The 19265-nt window shown below is 39.0% G+C and overlaps 2 protein-coding genes across 5 annotated transcripts in view; one reads left to right on the top strand and one right to left on the bottom strand.

Annotated features, from left to right (window-relative positions):
* Positions 1-2964, bottom strand: part of BFSP1 (beaded filament structural protein 1) — a 68224-nt gene extending 65260 nt beyond the window's left edge. Inside the window, exon 1 of one of the 4 annotated variants that reach the window (XM_037811681.1) lies at positions 2828-2964. The gene's annotated coding sequence lies outside the window, so the exon portion shown is untranslated. The remainder of the gene's footprint in view (positions 1-2827) is intronic. The other 3 variants (XM_037811678.1, XM_037811679.1, XM_037811680.1) reach the window with 3 other exon arrangements.
* The window catches only part of DSTN (destrin, actin depolymerizing factor), a 40281-nt gene continuing 23976 nt past the window's right edge, over positions 2961-19265 (top strand). Inside the window, exon 1 of the mRNA XM_037811683.1 lies at positions 2961-3112. Within this exon, the coding sequence (XP_037667611.1) occupies positions 3110-3112 (3 nt within the window). The 5' untranslated portion in view covers positions 2961-3109. The remainder of the gene's footprint in view (positions 3113-19265) is intronic.

The following is a 19265-nucleotide window of genomic DNA, read 5'->3' as shown; positions in this document are numbered from 1 at the left end:
GGAAGGGAAAGGTTAAATAAATGGACAGTCATGCTTTGCAGCAATTACAAGGTATGATTCATCAACATGACTAAATCACCAAGACATAGCATTAAGTGCACAAAAGCAAGCTGCAGAACACTGCACACCAGCCTAAAACTATTACACAGAAACTCGTGTACAAAGTGTATCTTTGTGTCCCTATAACTCTATAAATGCACAGAAAGCCTATAAGGCCATAAACCTGATATCAGTGGTTACCTCTGGGGAAGGGAGTGAAATTATGGGATTGGAGGATGGGGTGCCCAAGGACTTTTCTTTATTTGTATTGTTTGAATATTTTATGAGTTAGTATAATGGTATTATAATATTCATATCTTATATGATTCAAATTACTTTTTTAAGGCTAAAGACATAAATAAGAGCTGGGGATAGGGAACAGGTGACTTGGGGAGGAGGGACTAAAAATAGTTTTTGCTATGCAGTATACCAGCAGGGTTCAGCCCCTTTGCAAAGAAGCTTTTTCCATAATATCTATTAACACACATCTCTCCAAGCTCCTCGTTAATGTATAATTGACTCTTCCTTGCCCCTCATATGCAATGGCTTGAAATGAAAGTGCCTATATGCTCACAGATTAAGTATGTAAAATGTTTTCCAAATGAGAAATGGAATACAGCCATCCAGTATTTGAGAGAACTTATGTAAAAACTTTTTCCCTCTGTGGGATGAGGAGGAATGAACATATAAGAAACTTAAGGTACAAATGCAGAGGCAAAAGCTCAACGGAACCTTAAGAAAAATGGGGGTTCATCTTAGGTTACAGCGAATGGATACAGAAGTTTGCCTGATAAATCATTAAACATCTTCAGATATTGGTTCCTTTTCTGAGCAAACATTTACTGAGAACCTATGATGTGTCAGGGGTGGTGTTACTTATATAAGAGGCATCTTGAACACCTCTTGTTCTCAAAAAGCTCCCAGTCTAATCTGGTGGTGGCAGAAAATATAAACAATTACAGAGCTACTCTAACAGTAGGGGAAAAAACAGAAGTCCTCACTTTAAAAAAGATTCCCTGGTGATCTGTATGTTTATTAAAGTCTGAGAAGTGCTGAAATGTGGGATTATAGAAGAAGGAGCTGTGATTGATCCCTTGGGTAGTGCTCAGAGCCATCTTCACTAATCAGAGGGGTGAGACGAACATTCCAGGCAGAGAAAAGAGCAGGCCCAGGATCATGGCAGTCACAAAGAGCAAGAGCAAGACATTTAGACTGGGTGGAGGAGGGGGCACTTTGGAAGATGCCAGAAACAGGGAAGAGAAGGTAGGCTGAGGCCAGAGGCAGAAGGGACAGACTGGCCTGCTGAGAATTCTGGAGGAAGCCATTGAAAATTTTAAGCTGGAAAATGACCTGATCAGATTCTTACGTTTGGGCACAATGCTGGTGGCAGAGGGGAAGATGCAATGCAGCGGAGAGAGGCTGGAGCAGGCAGACATGTGTCCTCTAATGACCGAGATTCACTTTTAGACTAGAAGCCTGAGGTGGTGGGGACATTGAGTGCTAGATAGAATACAGAAACAAAAAGATCCTTTGGATACAGGTGAGCTCCTCCTCATTGCCCTAGGAGTTCTCATGGTGTGGTGGGAAACCTCCAGCATCAGCATCACCTGGAAGCTGTTAGAAAGGCACATTCTTGCATCCTACTCCTCATATGCTGAGTCAGGAACTCTGGGGGTGGGACCCACTCATCTTACTTTTAAGTTCTCCAGGTGATTCTGATGTGTCTTCAAGTTTCAAAAGCACTGCTCTAGCCTGCCAAAAATCTTGTAGCAGCTGGTAAAAGCTAAGAATTGCCCGAAACTTGATCACTTTAAAAAATAAAAACAAGTCAACCAAGACGACAGTCCACATACAACCTGGATTTTATGTAGTACCCAGAGGGAAAACAAAAAACATATTGACCATCTTGTCCAAAAGCCTCACATCTGGAGAATGAAAACAGTTTTGGTAAAGGCCATGATATTCTCGGTAGCCTAAACTAAGAAAAACTTAAAATAAAAGTCAAGTAATCATCCCAGTTGTACAATCTCTCTGTTTCTTTTATTTCCCACAAAAACACCCTCAGAAAAAACGCTGAGATTCTTCCCGGTCCTCTGAAAACCGTTTCTATGCCACTACCAATTTAAAAACACATAATCTCCAATTAAAACCCCCCAAAACGGAGAGGCGGGGCTGGCGCCACCAACCCAAGACAACGTTGCAGTTTCCCAGCCACACCCCTGCGGGCTGCCGGGCCTCCTTCCCCAGGCAGTTCCCAAAGATAAATAAGTCGCTCCTTGTTTTCCAGACCTGAAATTAGCGGTGACTCACAGAACACTGTAAACTGCCACGCTCGCCTCGGGAAGGAGGAAAAATGTGCACATTTTTCCTCTCACCAGCGGGCCAGACTGGCCCGCCCGGGCCAATCAGGGGAGAGTGGCGGGAATCGCACCAAAGTAGGTAAAAAAATGCGGGATACGTCCCCTGCGCTACCGCCCGCGCCCCTGCTCCCGCAGATCCTCCCTCCCATCTTCTCCTTCCCGGGCCCCGCCCACTCATTCTCCCCATCCCAACCCCCGCCAAGGCTCCGCCCCTAGAGGCGGAGCACACCTGGCCAGGTAGCTACTTCCATATAAGGGCAGCGGCGGCGCATAGGCAGGGCGTCACGTGACCCTTCCCGCCCAGAGGGAGGACCCCTCCCCCCGTCGGCAGGTGCCAGCCCAAGCTCTCCCTCCTGACCCCAGTAGGTGAGGGAGGAACCCTCCCACCCCAGACCCGAGCTGGTGAGCGGGGTGCCGCCCCTACTCACAGCCTAGAGCAGGTGAGGAGGGCCTCCGCCAGGCCCGAGTCCAGACGACAGCCCCGGCGGGGCGTTGCCGGGCAGGCCGGTTGCCTAGCAACGGCGGGCGGTGCGGGACGTGCGCAGGCGCATTTCGGCCCCGGGGCGCGCGCCCGTCCGCCCCTTAGTAGGTTCGCGCGCCGCGTCGCTTCCTTCCTCCGTCGCTTGTTCTAGCTTCCGTGAGGACGACGCTCCGCAGACTCGGCGCCCGCCGGATCTATACCCTGCTTCCCTGCGATCGACGTGGTGAAGATGGTGAGTGGGAAGGAACCCAAGAGGCGGGGGCGGCGGGTCTCCGCGGGGTCGCGCAGAGGGGCGAGAGCCGCACCCCTGCTCCGGGAGGGACTCGCCGGTCTGCGGAGTCCGCGCTTCCGCCGCCCGCGCTCTGGCGGGCCCTCGGCGCCTGGGGCGTTTCCCCGGCAGCCACCGCCGCGCTGCGTGGCCTCGGGGCTCCCTCCTGCCCGGGCCTAGGTAGCCGTGGGCTCGAGCCCCCACCCCACTCCCAGATCGAACTGGGGCCAGGGGGTGGTCGGAATCCGGCGTTCGTCCGAGGTCCATCTTCGTGCCGGGGCGGTTAGTGACTCGTGCGAGTTTCGGCCCTTGAGGACCGGTTTGGCAGCCTGTCCATCTCTGTAAGGAAAATCAGGCTCTCATTGAACAACCCCAGAGCGCGGAATGTTCGCTAACGAACGTGGCCCTGGCATGATGAAAAACAGGGTGGCCTTGCTGCCGCTTTATTTGTCGTATCTGGCAATCACCTTCCAGCAGCGCTCTCGTCGGGCTTCTCCAGCTTGGCGGTGCCTCTTTTAACCCCTTCCCTGCCCTCCCTGCCTAGGAATAGTTAGAAATTATCTGTTACCTGTAACCACTCAGACTGTGCCAGAATTTAGTGTTTTCGGATGTGGGCATGATACTGGGATGCTAATAAAAGCAAATGGAGAAGGTTTAAAAAATCAGTTGAATTATCTGAGTCGCTAAAAATGTAAACACCTGTTCAGTATATTCCAGGAGGTGTACCATTTTGCTTAATTTACTTATGTTTTTTTCCTCTAAACCGTCAGGCTCATGGACGATCATGTAGAACATTTTGTCATTTTCTTTAGTCTGCGCACACTATTACCATTTTTGGTCAATGATTTGCAGGCACAGGCTTACCAGACTTTGCAAGAAATGTTACACTGTTATTGCATCTGTCTGCCTCTAAGGAGTTGGTACCAGCTTATCCGCATACAAAATGTTTTCACTGAATAATAATTTTGTTTTTCTTGAAGTATTGCTACTTTCATGAATATGCAGACTGACTCATTAGTGGAAGAAAAAGAGATTAATTGGTAGTTTCTTGATGACTGAGGATGGGTGGTAAGAATCTGATATTATTTGTTCAGAATCTGGTTCTTTTTTGTTTGGTTTAATTCTGTAAACTGTGGAGGATCAGCATCTTAAGACTTTTTAATCTAAGATTGTAGATGTATGTATTACTTTGTATGAAGACATCTTTAACTTAAGGGCTTGGAATTCTTATAAATTTGAAACCATCTGCTCTGATAAAAGTGCTTCAGATTTGAAAGGTCTTATTTGATATTCTTTTTTCTTTTTTTTTTTTTTTTTTTTTTTGCGTTGCTAACACCGACTCTATTTTCTGTTTGAAAATAAGACCAAGCAGTTTAACTTTAGCTATTTATACAACTTCCGTATTTCTGTACATTCAAATAAAAGGAAGGTAGGATCTGTTATATTTAGTGGCTCTTGAGGGGAGGGAGAGAAATAAAAATTAACATTTAAGGATGCCAAATACATTCAAACTTGGCCTTAGGGAGTTCAGAAAGACCTTACAAGCTACTCTTGTTCAGTTGCTTGCAAAGAATGAGAGTTGAGGATATAGACCCACCACTTTTAAAGGTTACTCTTATTTTTAACCTTATGAGTACAGAGCATCTCTGTTCATTCCCCTATTAGAGAATATTGTGAAGACATTCAGCTCTTTTATTATCCCGGATTCTTGCACTTTCTCTCTGTATTTGAAACTGTTTAGATCTGTTAATTAGATGCTTGGTTCCAAGTTTCTAAGTCTTTTTTTTTTTTTTTTTTAAGATTAAATGTTAACTGCTGATGGCTTTGTTCTAAATTAGCAAAATCACTTCCTGGTACTCAGCAAGTCTTCCAGAAGCACTTGGGAATAAAGCAATTTGAAACCAACTCAAAATATCACTTTCTGGGCACTTTAAGATGAGATTTAATGTTTTCAAACATCTCATTTTACAGTGCTCTCCCCTCCCCCCCCCAAGCCTACCCTCTACATTAACCACAATCTACACACCCTAAAAAAAACTTTTTTGTATGTGTACTGGGTGTGCCAACTTTCTTATGTAATTATTTACCAGCCTACCATCAAGTTCCTAGGGTTATTTGCCCAGGAAGTTCTAATGCGTGTGACTTGAGACATCAGACGCAGACTCTCCCAGCTCCTCTTGCAACCTGTGGTGTGCATTTGCAGCATAGCTATATGGCTCTCTGGGAAGTAGGTGTGTGGTATTGCCCCTGAAACAATTAAAGTCTCCATGATAATCTAACCCTTAAGTTTACCCTAATCAGAACTCTGCTCTAACAAATTGAGCTAATTGACTCAGAGTGAATTACAAATGTATTACACTGTTTGGCGATTAGCCAGGGCAGTTTTACTTACAACAGCTCAGTGCAATATGTTGGACATGAATTGATATGCCTATTTAGCATATGATAAAACACACTGTAAAGAGTTGACTTGTTTCAAAGCATTTATTCTGACTCTACATCAAGGTTAAAATAATTTAAAAAGTTAATTTTGGAACATTATCAATAGAAAAGAACACAAAATAACAGACCCCTTAGTTCCAAAAACAGGTTAACATTTTGCAATATTTCAGCTATTCGTGTTACCATTACAACTAAATATGCATCCTCTTCCTCATGGCCTCCCCTCCCCAGAGAAAACCACTCCTGTGTCAAAGACAATGTACCCAGCAGTTAAGGAGGTGATTTTATTCAGGCTGATGCAATAGGGAGAAGGTTCATTAATGAGGAAGTCTCATAGAAAAGGAAGGGCCTGTGGTTTTATGGACTCAGGTGAACATGGGATTCTTGAGGAAGGGTGGAGACTGGTTTTATCTGGGAATATGTAAGGGCAGAGTCCATTGCAGTTACCTCTTCCCCAGAACATGAAAGGATGGTGGACAATTTCTTAACCTTCTCTGCCTTCCAGGAGCACAGGGTATATTTGGTATATTTCATTCTCATTGATATTTCCATACTGTACACTTCACATGTATATATCCTTAATAAAATGTATAGCCTCGATGTATCTTTAAAAATGTTATGTTTCATGTATTCTTTTGCAACTTTTTATTTAAAAAACTTTTTTTAAAAGTGACTTTTGGTTTTAGCTGTTGTTATGATTCTTTAACTGCTGAATGGTATTCCATTACATGACTGTATAAGCGTATCGCTTCCCCCATTGAAGGACATTTCCCCCCTTTTTTTTTTTTTTTTATCTTTTCTATTGTTTGCAGTAGATGGTTTCTGTGTTCTGTATCACTTCGCTTTCCCCTTTGCGTCTTGCCTGCATATGTGTCTAGAGGTGGAAGCCCTGAGTGGGAGGACTTGCCTATTTTCTCCTTGACCAGTGGTTGTTGTAGTTTGCACCCCATCCGCTACATTTATGAACCTTTATGTTTCTCCATTTTCTTTTACCACTTGCTAGTATGAGACGATACATTTAGTGAGTGTGAAATGACTAATTTTAATTTACATTTCTCTGATTAGTAGTGAGTTGAGCATCTTTTCATGTTTGTTATGTCGTATGATTACATCTTGTGAACCTGAAACTAGATATTCATCATGTCTTCATCTAAGCTTATTTGTGGAGCCATAAAATAAATTTGGCTTAAAAAAATCGACAAGAACACTATTGTCAGTGCCAGACCTCATACTGAGGACTGTGAATATTCCTTTCTTGCGCTTTGGTTTCTTTCCATGCCTTGCCTCTTACACTGCTGAGTAACTGAAGTTCAATACTCTGTTAATTCTAGCCACCCTCCCTTGTGGCCTCTGGTTGTGGTAGAATGCAGAGTGATCCAGGAGAGAGTTCCTCCTTTGCCAGGGGCAAAGGAGATTAACATCCTCCACTTTTTATGCTTAGTGCTCTCCCTTCTTCTTAGGTAAAAAGTAAAATGTTTCAAGCCAAAACATTAAAAACAAACAAACAAGCACAACAAAACAAAAAACCACGGCTGTTTTTCATAAGTAGAATTTAGTTCAAAATGTTTAATGTACTGTACAGGAAGATAGACTTGTGTTTTTATGTTAATGTAACTTTGTAATATGTGTTCTTTCATTACTAGCTAAGATACTTAAATATGAAACACCCCACATTTGAAATTTGGAAAAAATCTTTAAACTCTTGAAAAGCTGAATTTAGCATATATGAGTTGCTTTTATTTGCAGAGCAACATTTTAATCTCTGAGTAACTAGGTCTGGTCTCTTTATCTATTTGCATACATAAACCGCAGAGTATAATAAATAAGTAGGAGATTGTTATTTAATTACCTTGAGCTTCCTTCCCTTGTCATCTAATATTCCTCTCTAGATTGTTCCTGAAAGCCAAAGATTTATACCTAACACTTCAGAAATGTTCCTGCCCTCTTACATTGATGTTAGAATTGAGAATTCCTTTAGAATTATACTTCTAAACTGGCTCACGTTCAGTTTTCTTGACATTTTACATCAGGAGAGGTAGAGACTTAGAAAAATAAATATCAGGTTGGTACATCTCACTAATATTTCTTATAAACTTATTTACATTCATGATGTAATCTGTACAATGACTTCCATTGAATTGGGTCTCGTTTTTAGTCTAGAGTGATTCTTAACTCTAGACTAGACTCTAGACTAAACTCTAGAAGTTTAGGCTTCTAGTAGCTAATATTACACAGATGTGATCCTTAAAGTTCAGTGATTTGCTAGGTATGTTTAACATTGAAAAAACCAATTTTTAATTTAGATTTTTGAAGAGCAATTGATTTAAGTAAAAATGACTTAAAATTTTAAAAATTCAGATTTTAGTCTCTAGTTGAAGGTGTGAAAAGGCTGAGATTTTGACCTTTTTTTTCTTTTTGTTTTTGAGAGGCTCGTCAAAAAACTCTTGTTGCCACAGGACATAGGATGAACACTTGATAGAAACTTCAGTTCTTACTATGGCAGGAAAACTATATTTAAAACTCATTTGTCATTATGTTTGTTCTTTTGGATCACAATCAAAGGAAGACTGCTTACTCCTTTCAACATTTTCACATTATTGTATAGTTACGTATCGCAAAAAGCAAAGATGAATTTCCTATCCTTATTCCTTGCTTGATTTGCTGTCAGAAAATAGCCAGTTTATAGATGTAGTAAGCATAAATTTTTTTATTAATATTTATTCACACACCATAGTCATCCAAAGTATACAATCAGTTGTTCACATTACCATCATATAGTTGTTTATCACCCCGATCTATTTTTTGAACATTATCCTTGTACCAGAAAAAGTGAAAATAAGAATAAAAAAATAAGAGTAAAAAAAGAACACCCAAATTATTCCCCCGCTCCTGCCCTATTTTTCCTTTTGTTTTTTGCCCCTATTTTTCTACCCATACATCCATACACTGGATAAAGGGGGTCTGATCCACAAGGCTTTCACAATCATATTGTCACCCCTTGTAAGCTACATTGTTACACAATTGTCTTTGAGCTTCAAGGCTACTGGGTTGGAGTTTGATAGTTTCACGTATTTACCGCTAGCTATTCCAATTCATTAAAACCTAAAAAGAGGTATCTATATTGTGCTTAAGAGTGCCCACCAGAGTGACCTCTTGACTCCATTTGGAATTTCTCAGCCACTGAAGCTTTATTTCATTTCATTTCACATCCTCCTTTTGGTCAAGAAGATGTTCTTCATCCCATGATGCCGTAAGAATTAATTTTTAAATGGTTTCATGTGATACATTCTTTTGTTGGGATTTTCATGAAGTAATAGAGCTAAAGTGAACGCACATAGGCAAATACTGATAGATTGCCCTAACTTGCTCTTGGGCTATATTTTAGGTCAATTTTTGGAGCTCTGGAGTGCTGAGGAATTTTCGTGAAGCCATGTTATAGGAGTGTCCCAAGTTATCTTTAGACTAGCAGTGTCAAATGGAAGTAAAATGTAAGCCACTTAAGTACTTTTAAATTTTCTAGTAGACCTAAAAAAATGTACAAAGAAAAGGTAAAATTTAATCCAGTATACCTGCCATAGTATATGAACGTTTAAGCAATTAATCAGTATAAGTATTCATGTGAAATTTTACATTCTTTTTTTCATACTAATTGTTTGAAATCCAATGTATATTTTATGTGTACAGCACATCTCAATTCGATGCTAAGTTTTCATGAGAAACACTTGATCTGTATTTATATTTCATAAAATTTATAGTTAAAAAAATACATTCACATAGCCAGGTTGCTCCATATATACTTAGGAATTTTGCAGTATTGGATTTGTGACTTAATTTTTAAATTTTAAATTAATTAAAATTAAAAATCCTGTTCCTCAGTCGCAATCACACATGTGGTTGATGACTGTTTCAGCCATAGTCTTTTGTGGAATGGCCTGTTTAATTTGTAATGTGGAGTTAGTGTGAGTACCAACACTTAATTCTCTGCATTTGTGCATATGCCTATGAAACAGTGCTAAGAAAGCATAGGAATTCCTTTTAGAACATTTAAGATGTGTTGTGAAACCAGGCTGCTGAACTCTTTTTTTTGTTGTTGTTGGCTTCTCCAAGTGCTCAGTCACTATGGATATATATGTCCCTGCCCAGCCAGTGGAACCCTGGAAGTGGTATTCTGGAGCACTTTCTATCTTTTATCTAGTGTTTTTCATAAAGGAGAATTTTCCTCTGTCTCTCCTAACCTACCATCTTGGATCTCTCCTCCTTAATGTATTTTTTTTTTAAATAAATTTTATTTTGAAATAAATTCAGTCTTACAGGAACAGTTGCAAAAACAGTACAAACCCCATACATAGAACTCCATCATACCCCGACCCCCCTCCCCCGATACCCTGATCCACCACCTTTAACATCCTGTCACACCGCCATTTCTTTCTTTCCCTCCCTCTCTCCCTCCCTCCCTATCTGTCATCCATCATCTATTGCTCTGTCCTCTGAACATAAGAGAGCAAGCTGCACACGTCTTTGAACAAACAATATAATTCACATATACCTTTCCCATGGACAAGAACCTTCTTTTTTTTTTATCTTCATTTTATTGAGATATATTCACATACCACGCAGTCATACAAAACAAATTGTACTTTCGATTGTTCACAGTACCATTACATAGTTGTACATTCATCACCTGAATCAATCCCTGACACCTTCATTAGCACACACACAAAAATAACAAGAGTAATAATTAGAGTGAAAAAGAGCAATTGAAGTAAAAAAGAACACTGGGTACCTTTGTCTGTTTGTTTCCTTCCCCTATTTTTCTACTCATCCATCCATAAACTAGACAAAGTGGAGTGTGGTTCTTACGGCTTTCCCAATCCCATTGTCACCCCTCATAAGCTACATTTTTATACAACTGTCTTCGAGATTCATGGGTTCTGGGTTGTAGTTTGATAGTTTCAGAAGAACCTTCTTTTATGCAATCTCATTAAGTGCAACTAAGAAGTTCAAGAAATTCAACATTGATATAAAGCTTACATGCTGTATTTCCTTTTATTTTTTTCTTGTGTCCCATCTGTGTCCCTTTGAGCCTCCTCTCCTCCATCCTCGGATCCCATCCAGGATCATCCTTGGCATTTAATTGTCATCCATTTAGACTGTCTTTTTTTTTTTTTTTCTTTTTTCAATTGTGGAAACATACATATATATATGTTTAAATCTTCCACTCCACCCCCTCCCTAGCATTCCATTAGTGGGATTAATCACGTTTAGAATGTTGCAATGCTATCACCTTCCCACCATCCATTTCTAGAAGTTTCCCTTCACCCCAAACAGAAACCCTACTCTCATTTCTTAACTCCCCATTGCCCCTTCCCCCACTTCTCAGAACCCCTACTCTACTTTTCATCTCTATGGTCATATTCTCTGCTGCTTTCTTTTGTGTTTACTGTGGGGCTTAAATTTAACATCTTAAATCTATAACAATCTTGTTTTTCTTTGATACCAACTTAACTTCAATATGACACGTAAACTATGTTCCTATACGCCATCATTCCCCCACCTTTATGTAGTTCTTGTCAAAAATTACATATTTTACGTTGACTTCCAAAACCACTGATTTATCATTACAGTTTATGTATTTTAGATCCTGTAGGAAGTAAATAGTGGAGTTATAAATCAAAAATACAGTAGTATTGGTTTTTATGTTTACCATGTGATCTTTACTGGAAATCTTTATTTCTTCATGTAGTTTCAGTCAGTTGTTTAGTGTCCCTTCCTTTCAGCCTGCTCAACTCCTGCTGAGCTCATTTAAGAAAGGCTTTGTACATTTCAATAGCAAGAATGCCTCTCATAGTAGGCCCACAACAGATGTTACTGAATGAACATGAATGAGTGAACGAGAGGGTATTCTCAATTATGACAGAGAACAGGTGAAGTACTTTAATTTTTTTTGCCTTCTGTTCTCACATACCTACTTTTTTTTAAAATTCAGTTTTATTGAGATATTCACATACCATACAGTCATCCATGGTGTACAATCAACTGTTCACAGTACCAATATATAGTTGTGCATTCATCACCCCAGTCTATTTTTGAACTTTTTCCTTACACCAGAAAGAATCAGAATCAGAATAAAAAATAAAAAAAGAATACCCAAATCACGCCTCCCCATCCCACCCTATTTTTCATTTAGTTTTTGTCCCCATTTTTCTACTCATCCATCCATACACTGGATAAAGGGAGTGTGATCCACAGGGTTTTCACAATCACACAGTCACCGCTTGTAAGCTACATTGTTATACAGTCGTTTTCAAGAGTCAAGGCTACTGGGTTGGAGTTTGGTAGTTTCAGGTATTTACTTCTAGATATTCCAGTATATTAAAACCTAAAAAGTATCTATATAGTGTGTAAGAATGTACCCCAGAGTGACCTCTTGACTCCGTTTGAAACCTCTCAGCCCATGAAGCTTTATTTTGTTTGTTTCATTTTGCATCCCCCTTTTGGTTAAGAAGATGATCTCAATCTCATGATGCTGGGGCCAGATTCATCCCCGGGAGACACACCTACTTTTAATGTGGAAATTGAATTGGTTTAATACTGAACTGAATAGTACCTCCCCTCTGTATACCGAATTACAATTTTTTTTTTCCAGATATATCACCCTATTAACACCTTGCATTAGTGTGGTACATTTGTACATGGTACAAGTCATGAAAGAACATTGTTATAATTTACTGTTAACCATAGTCGTTGTTTACAATAGCATTCACTGTTTATGTTGTAAAGTCTTATTTTTAAAAAATTTTTTTACACTAGTAACATATAAACAACCTAAAATTTCCCTTTAACCATATTCAAATATGTAATACAGTGCTGTTAGTTATGTTCACAGTGTTGTGCTACCAGCACAACCATTCATTACCAAAACTTTTCCATCAACCCAAATAGAAACTCTATACAATTTAAGCATTAAATCCCCATTTCCTATCCCCACCCCGGCCCCTGGTAACCTATATTGCGTTACAATTTAATTTGAATTTTATAGGGACAATCCTTTGAGACAGGTAAGGCAAGTATTATTAGAGTAATACCTTTAAAATATTTCTAACATCAGAAACCCCTCAATAAATGCTGGTTCTCTTTCTTTCCTAAAATATGAAACTGAATTGTATTTGATGCTCATTAGAGCATCCTCAACTGAGAAAGAGCACTTACAGGCCTAACAAGTAAAACAAGGAGAAGTAATGCTATCTTATTTAACTCATAAGTATTTACTATGTGTCAGGCATTGTGTTACCTTATCTCATTCAATTCTTACAGCAGGCCAATTAAGTAGGCATATCATTCCTGTTAAACTGTACTGAGAAGTGGTTAAGACCATGCACGGTTCAGGAGTATGGCTGCCTGGGTTTTTTGAATCCTGGCTCTGCCACTTACTAACTGTATGACCTTGGGTAAGCTGCTGACCTTTCTGTGCCTCAGTTTCATCATTCTTACAGATGGGAATGATAGTAGTAGCTATCATCACAATAATCCTATTTGGACAGTGCATATAACTAGCTTAAAGCAGTGCCTGTCATACAATAAAATGCTTATCGGTGTCGGCCAAAATAATAATAATGACAACGTTAGATCTTTAATTAACAGTTTTTTTCTGTCACTAGTTATATGTGTGGAAAAAGTCAAAAGGAACTTACTCAATTCCTTGAAAAGGGATTTCTGCAAAGCTGATTAAAAGGCAGCTTCTCCTTCAAGGTCCAGCTCTGGGAAGAGCTTCCTGAGATGACAACTTCCAGTCACTCCCCTCATACTGAATCACTTAATCCCCTGGGCTGCCAAAGCAAAGAGGTCTTGCTGCTAGTATAACACTTACCATATAGTATTCCTGCTTGTATATATTACTGTAGTGGGTTGAATTGTGTCCCCCCAAAAGATATGTTGAAGTCCAAAACTGGTAGCTGTGAATGTGACTGTATTTGGAAATAGTCTTGGCAAACGTAATCAAGTTAGGATGAAGTCGTGCTGGATTAGGGTGGGCCCTAAATCCAATGACTGGTGTCTTTCTAAGAGAAAGGAGAGAAAGATTTCGACATAGAGACACAGAGGGAAGAAGGCCATGTGACAATGGAGGCAGAGATTGTAGTGATGCAGGTGCAAGCCAAGAAAGGCCAAGAATTGCCAGTGTTCACCAGTAACTAGGAGAGAGGCATGGAACAGATTCTTCCTCAGAGCCTCCAGAAAGAACTAGCCCTGGTGAAACCTTGATTTTGGACTTCTGGCCCCCCTGAACTATGAGACAATAGATTTGCTGTAATTTGTTATGACAGCTTGAGGCACTTAACAGTTATCTCTCTAACCGGGCATATCTTGAGAATAGGTGGAAGTTCCTTATTAATGTTTATATTCTGTATTTATCTTTTATATTCTGATTGTATGAGCACATATTTCAGTAATTAAAGTTAAAGGGCAAAGTGGGAGAAGTGCCTTAGAATGTGTTTCCGATTGTTTTATTAGGTTTCTAATGTTATTTTACTGGGAATCATTACATATGAGCAGCATTTTAGTTTGATTTTTCAAGTGACTTGGCTCTTGATGTAACATTTATTGCCTTTCACTCTTAGTTAAATTTTTCTTGAAATGGTTAATGGAGAATCAAATGGAGTTCTGCATTTTCATCAAAATTTAGAACAGCAGTTGTTTACTCAGCAAATATCTGAGAGATTGTTGTATGCCAAGAACCTATCTAGACACTAGGGGTATGATACTGAAAACAAAATCCTTTTCCTCCTGGAAGTTACAGTCCAGTATGGGGAAGGAGACAGATAAAAGCAACAACAAAAATGTCAGGATCATGTCAGATGTTGGTAAGTGGTATAAAGAAAATATAGATAGATAATAAGAGGTGACTGAAAGAGTTGTCTGCTTAAACTAGGATTTGAGCTAAGACTGGCATATAAAGAAGGAGCTAGCCTTGTGAAGAGCATTTCAAGCAGAAAGAACTCTGAGTAGTAAAGCCTCGAGAAGGGAATGAGTGTGATATATGCCAAGGACATACTCCATTATGTGGCTGGAATTCAGAGAACAAGGAGGAAGAAGGTCAGAAATGGATTGTAAGCAAGGGCTAGAGCATGTATGGCCTTTTTGGCCACAGTGGGGAATTTGAATTTTAATCTAATTGCACCATAAAGCATAGGGCGTGGGGTGTTGGGGAGGTGTTAAGTAGTGATATATGATTTATCCCTGTGGTTGATGAGAAGAGATGTACAAATGGGGACAAGATTGAGTAAGAGACTATTACTGTTATTCAGACAATAGATGGTGGTGACTTGGTTAGGATTGGACATACATTTGGCAGTAGAATTGACAGAATTTACTGATAATTTGCATGTGTCGTATGAAGGAAAGAAAGGCATCAGGGTTGGCTCTTAAGATTTACAACAGAGCTACTAGGTATATGGTGGTGTCATTGTGCTGAGAGACTTGTAAAGGAAACTAAAATAAAAAGTTTGGCAGAAATTGAGGTTCTTTGAACTTTGAAGAATAATAAATTGATCGGGAGTACTACAGATCTTTTTTTTAAATTCGGTTTTATTGAGATATATTCACATGCCATACAAGCATCCATGGTGTACAGTCAACTGTTCACAGTACTTACAAATCTTTAAAATACCTTAATTTCGTATCTGATTATAAGATATTAAATGTATGTATGTTCATGGTTGAAAATTAAGAAAAATTTGGTTGTAATGGCAGTGCCAAACAAAGCATTAACATTTGGTCCATTTTTTTTTCCAGCCCATTTTCTGTGTTTATGTATGCTCATTCTTTCAGTAAGTAATTGTTAGGTGCCTCCTAGGAACCAGGTACTATTGTAGGCTCTGGGGGTTCAGTATGCAAGACAAAGTCCCTGTCTGTATGAAGTAGGCTTTCTAGTAGGGGAGACAGGCAAAAAATAAGTAAACAAATGAACAAGATAATTGTAGATTTAATAAGTACTGTAATGGAAATAAGGGAATCAGAGTGAGTTGTGTTCATGTATTATAGTTTCATATGCTTCATTTCCCATATTATCAAATATTGTTTAATGTGCCAAGGGTGCCAAGGTAATTCCATGGGGGAAAGAATAGTCTGTTTAACAAAAATGGTGCTGGGACAACTGGATATCCACATGCAAAAGAATAAATGTGGATCCCTACTTCCCACCATAAATATTTTAACTCAAAATGGGTCATAGACTTAAATGTAGGAACTAAAACTATGAAAATCCTAGAATAATACATAGGCATAAATCTTTGGGGCTTTGCATTAGGTAGTGGGTTCTTAGAGATGACACCAAAAACACAAGTGACCAAGGAAAATGTAGATTAATTGGGCTGCATCAGAATTAAAAACTTTTCTGCATCAAAGAACATTATCAAGAAATGGGAGAAGATATTTTGCAAATCATTTATCTGACAGATAACTGGTATCTGAAATATACAAAGAGCTCTTGCAACTCAACAACAAAAAGACAACACAATTTAAAAATGAGCAAAGGATTTGAATAGACATTTCTCCAAGAAAAGATACACAAATGGCCATTAAGCACATGAAGAAATGTTCAGCCTCTATAGCCATTTTAAGATGGAAATCAAACCCACAAAATACCACTTCACACCCATTGAATGGCTGTAATCAAAATGAGGGTGAGGATGTGGAGATATCAGAACCCTCATATGTTGCTGATGAGAGTGTAAAATGGTACAGCCACTTTGGAAAACTGTTTGGCAGTTCCCCAAAAAGTTTAACAGGGAGTTTCCATACAACCCAGCAAGTTCACTCCTAGGTATATAACCAAGAGAAATGACAACAAGTGACCGTGCAAAAACTCATACATGGATGGTTAGAGCAGGATTATCCATAATAGCTAAAAGGTGGAAGCAACCCAAATGTCCCCCACCTGATGAATAGATAAACAAAATGTGGTATATCCATATGAAGGGATATTATTTGGCAATAAAAAGAAATGAAATACTGATAAATGCTACAACATGGATGAACCTTGAGAACATTATGCTAAATGAATGTAGCCAGTTACAAAAGGCCATGTATTATATGATTTGTTTTATATAAAATGTCCAGAATAGGCAATTCCATAGAGACAGAAAGATGAGTGGTTGCCTAGACCTGGGGCGAGTGACAGTGAGGGAGTGATTGCTCATAGTTTGGGGTTTCTTTTTGGGGTGTTGAAAATGTTCTAAAATTAGATTGTGATGGTTGTACAACTCTGAATATCCTAAAAACTATCATACACTTTAATTGGGTGAATTTTATGGTATATGAAATGTATCTATAAAAAATAAATAAAAATCGTTAAATGGTAACCAGCTTTTACAGTTAGAAGAGTATCCTGACTGTACCTTGATAATATTTAATTATTCCACTGTTAAAAATTTAAATCTATTCTAAGTAATGCTCTTTTTCCTTAAATCTTTTTAAGGAAAAGATTTACATTGTTTCGGCAAAGTAGAATCCTAGACATGGAAATCAGTGAATCAGAAAAGTTGGTATATGTGTATTTTTAATTTTGAAAATATGCTCATCAGAGAAAATTGAAAAATAGAGAAAACTGGTGAGAAGATAATAAAATCACTTGTCACCATTAGAGACAAAAGTGGAGATGTTATTTTTCTCTGTATTCTGTTTTACACAGTTGAGAGTACTCTGTACATATATTTTGTATCAGCTTCTTTTTCCACTCCAGGTAAATCATAAACATTTTTCCTTTGTCAGTAAAAACTTCCCGTACATGTGATTTTAATGGCTGCGTCAAAACCATCCTGTTGGATATACTATAATTTACTTTGCAGTTCTCCCACTTTTGTTTATTTGGGCTCTCTGGTTTTATTATGCAGATTGTTTCCCTAGGATATTCCTAGTAGTGGGATTACTGGGTTAAAGTGTCAGAGGGTATGGATTATTTTATAGCTCTTGATATAAATGGCCAAATTGCTTTCTGACAGGCATGAGTGAGTAATACAGATGCCTGAACAAAAGTGTGGTGGGAGGCGAATCTGGAATGGTAGATTGGTTCAGACACTAAAGGGTCTTTATGTTCCATTAATGAATATGTGCTTTATCTTGTAGGTGCTGGGGAGGCCATTAAAGAATTTTAATCTAGGGAACGATATGAAATCTTGAGAGGAGAGGAAAGGGAATAGATTTGAAATACATGTTTAAGGAGGAATTGGTAGGACTACAAAACAAGTAGATCAGTTGACTAACAACACCAAATCTGTTTCCTGACCTAGGTTCATTGACTTGCTAGCTGACCATCCAGAGAGAACTATTCACAATTGTCAAACTAAGAGAGATCTTTTACCATTAGCGTATTTGTTCAACACGATCTTTCTCAAGGAAGAGTAGAGTGTTTTTTTTTTTTTTTTTTTTTTTTTTGGTTTTATAAAGGGGATTTATTACATTACAGATTTACAGTTTTAAGGCCATGAAAGTGTCCAAACTAAGGCATCAACAAGAGGATACCTTCACTGAAGGAATGCCAGTGGTGTCTGGAACACCTCTGTCAGCAGGGAAGGCATGTGGCTGGTGTCTGCTGTTCCTTTGCTCCCGGACTCTGGTCTCAAAATAGCTTTTTCCAAAATGTCTCTGGCTTCTCTCTTAGCTTCTCAGCTTTCTACTTGGTTTTCCTGAGGCATTTCTCTCTATGCCTCTGGGAGCCCTCTCCTAGCTTCTCTGGGGCAAACTCTGGGCTTCATCTCTTAGCTTTGCATCTTCAAACGTCCTTCCGTCTGTGTTTCTCATCATCTCCTGTGTCCGGGTCTATCAGCTCTTAGCTTCTCTCTTAAGCACTCCAGTGAACAAATCAAAACCCACCCTTAATAGGCAGGGCCCACTCCTCCATGGAAATGATCTAATCAAAGGTCTCAACCATGGTTGGGTGAGTCACATCTCCGTGGAAACAATCAAAAGTTTCTACCCAACAAGACTGAATTAAAAGATCATGGCTCTTCTGGGGTCCATAACAGTTTCAAACTGGCACAGGAGATACAAACCCACATATATTAGTAATCATAATAAATGGAAATGAACTTAACTTCCCACTTAAAAGACAAAATTTTCAGGCTAATTCCAAAAGCCCTAGATAGGCATGAAGCTGGAAACAACTGTGTCCTTCAACACTAGAATGAATAATTATGGTATACTCATACAATGTAATACTACAAAGTGTGAATAACAATGAATTAGATATGCCTGCATATATCAACACGGAAGGGATAAATCAATATGGAATGCATAAATAAATGCAAAGATGAATCACAGTGCTGGGTAAAGTAAGCCAAAGAACACCAAGTATGATCTCAAATAAATGTAGTTTGAAACCGGCAAAACTCAGCACTTCTGTTAGGGATACATATATGGGATAAAACCATAAATAAAAGCAAAACAATTATTAATGAAAAGTCACAGCATGGTTACTTGTCAGGAGCAAAGGGTGAAATATAGTGAAATGCTCACAGGCTCTTCAAAGTTAGTAAGACCATTTTATTTCTTAAACTGAGTAGCAGGTAAGAGGTACTGGACAAATCGATGTTGATTTTGTTTCCTTAAACTGGACACACATGCACACTTTTGCATATTTCATCATTAAAAGAGAATAAATACATGTTTCTATCTGCATAGA

This window comes from Choloepus didactylus, chromosome 19 (assembly GCF_015220235.1).
Source record: "Choloepus didactylus isolate mChoDid1 chromosome 19, mChoDid1.pri, whole genome shotgun sequence".
NCBI classification, from domain to species: Eukaryota; Metazoa; Chordata; class Mammalia; order Pilosa; family Megalonychidae; genus Choloepus; species Choloepus didactylus.
This window is presented reverse-complemented; position numbering and strand designations above follow the sequence as displayed.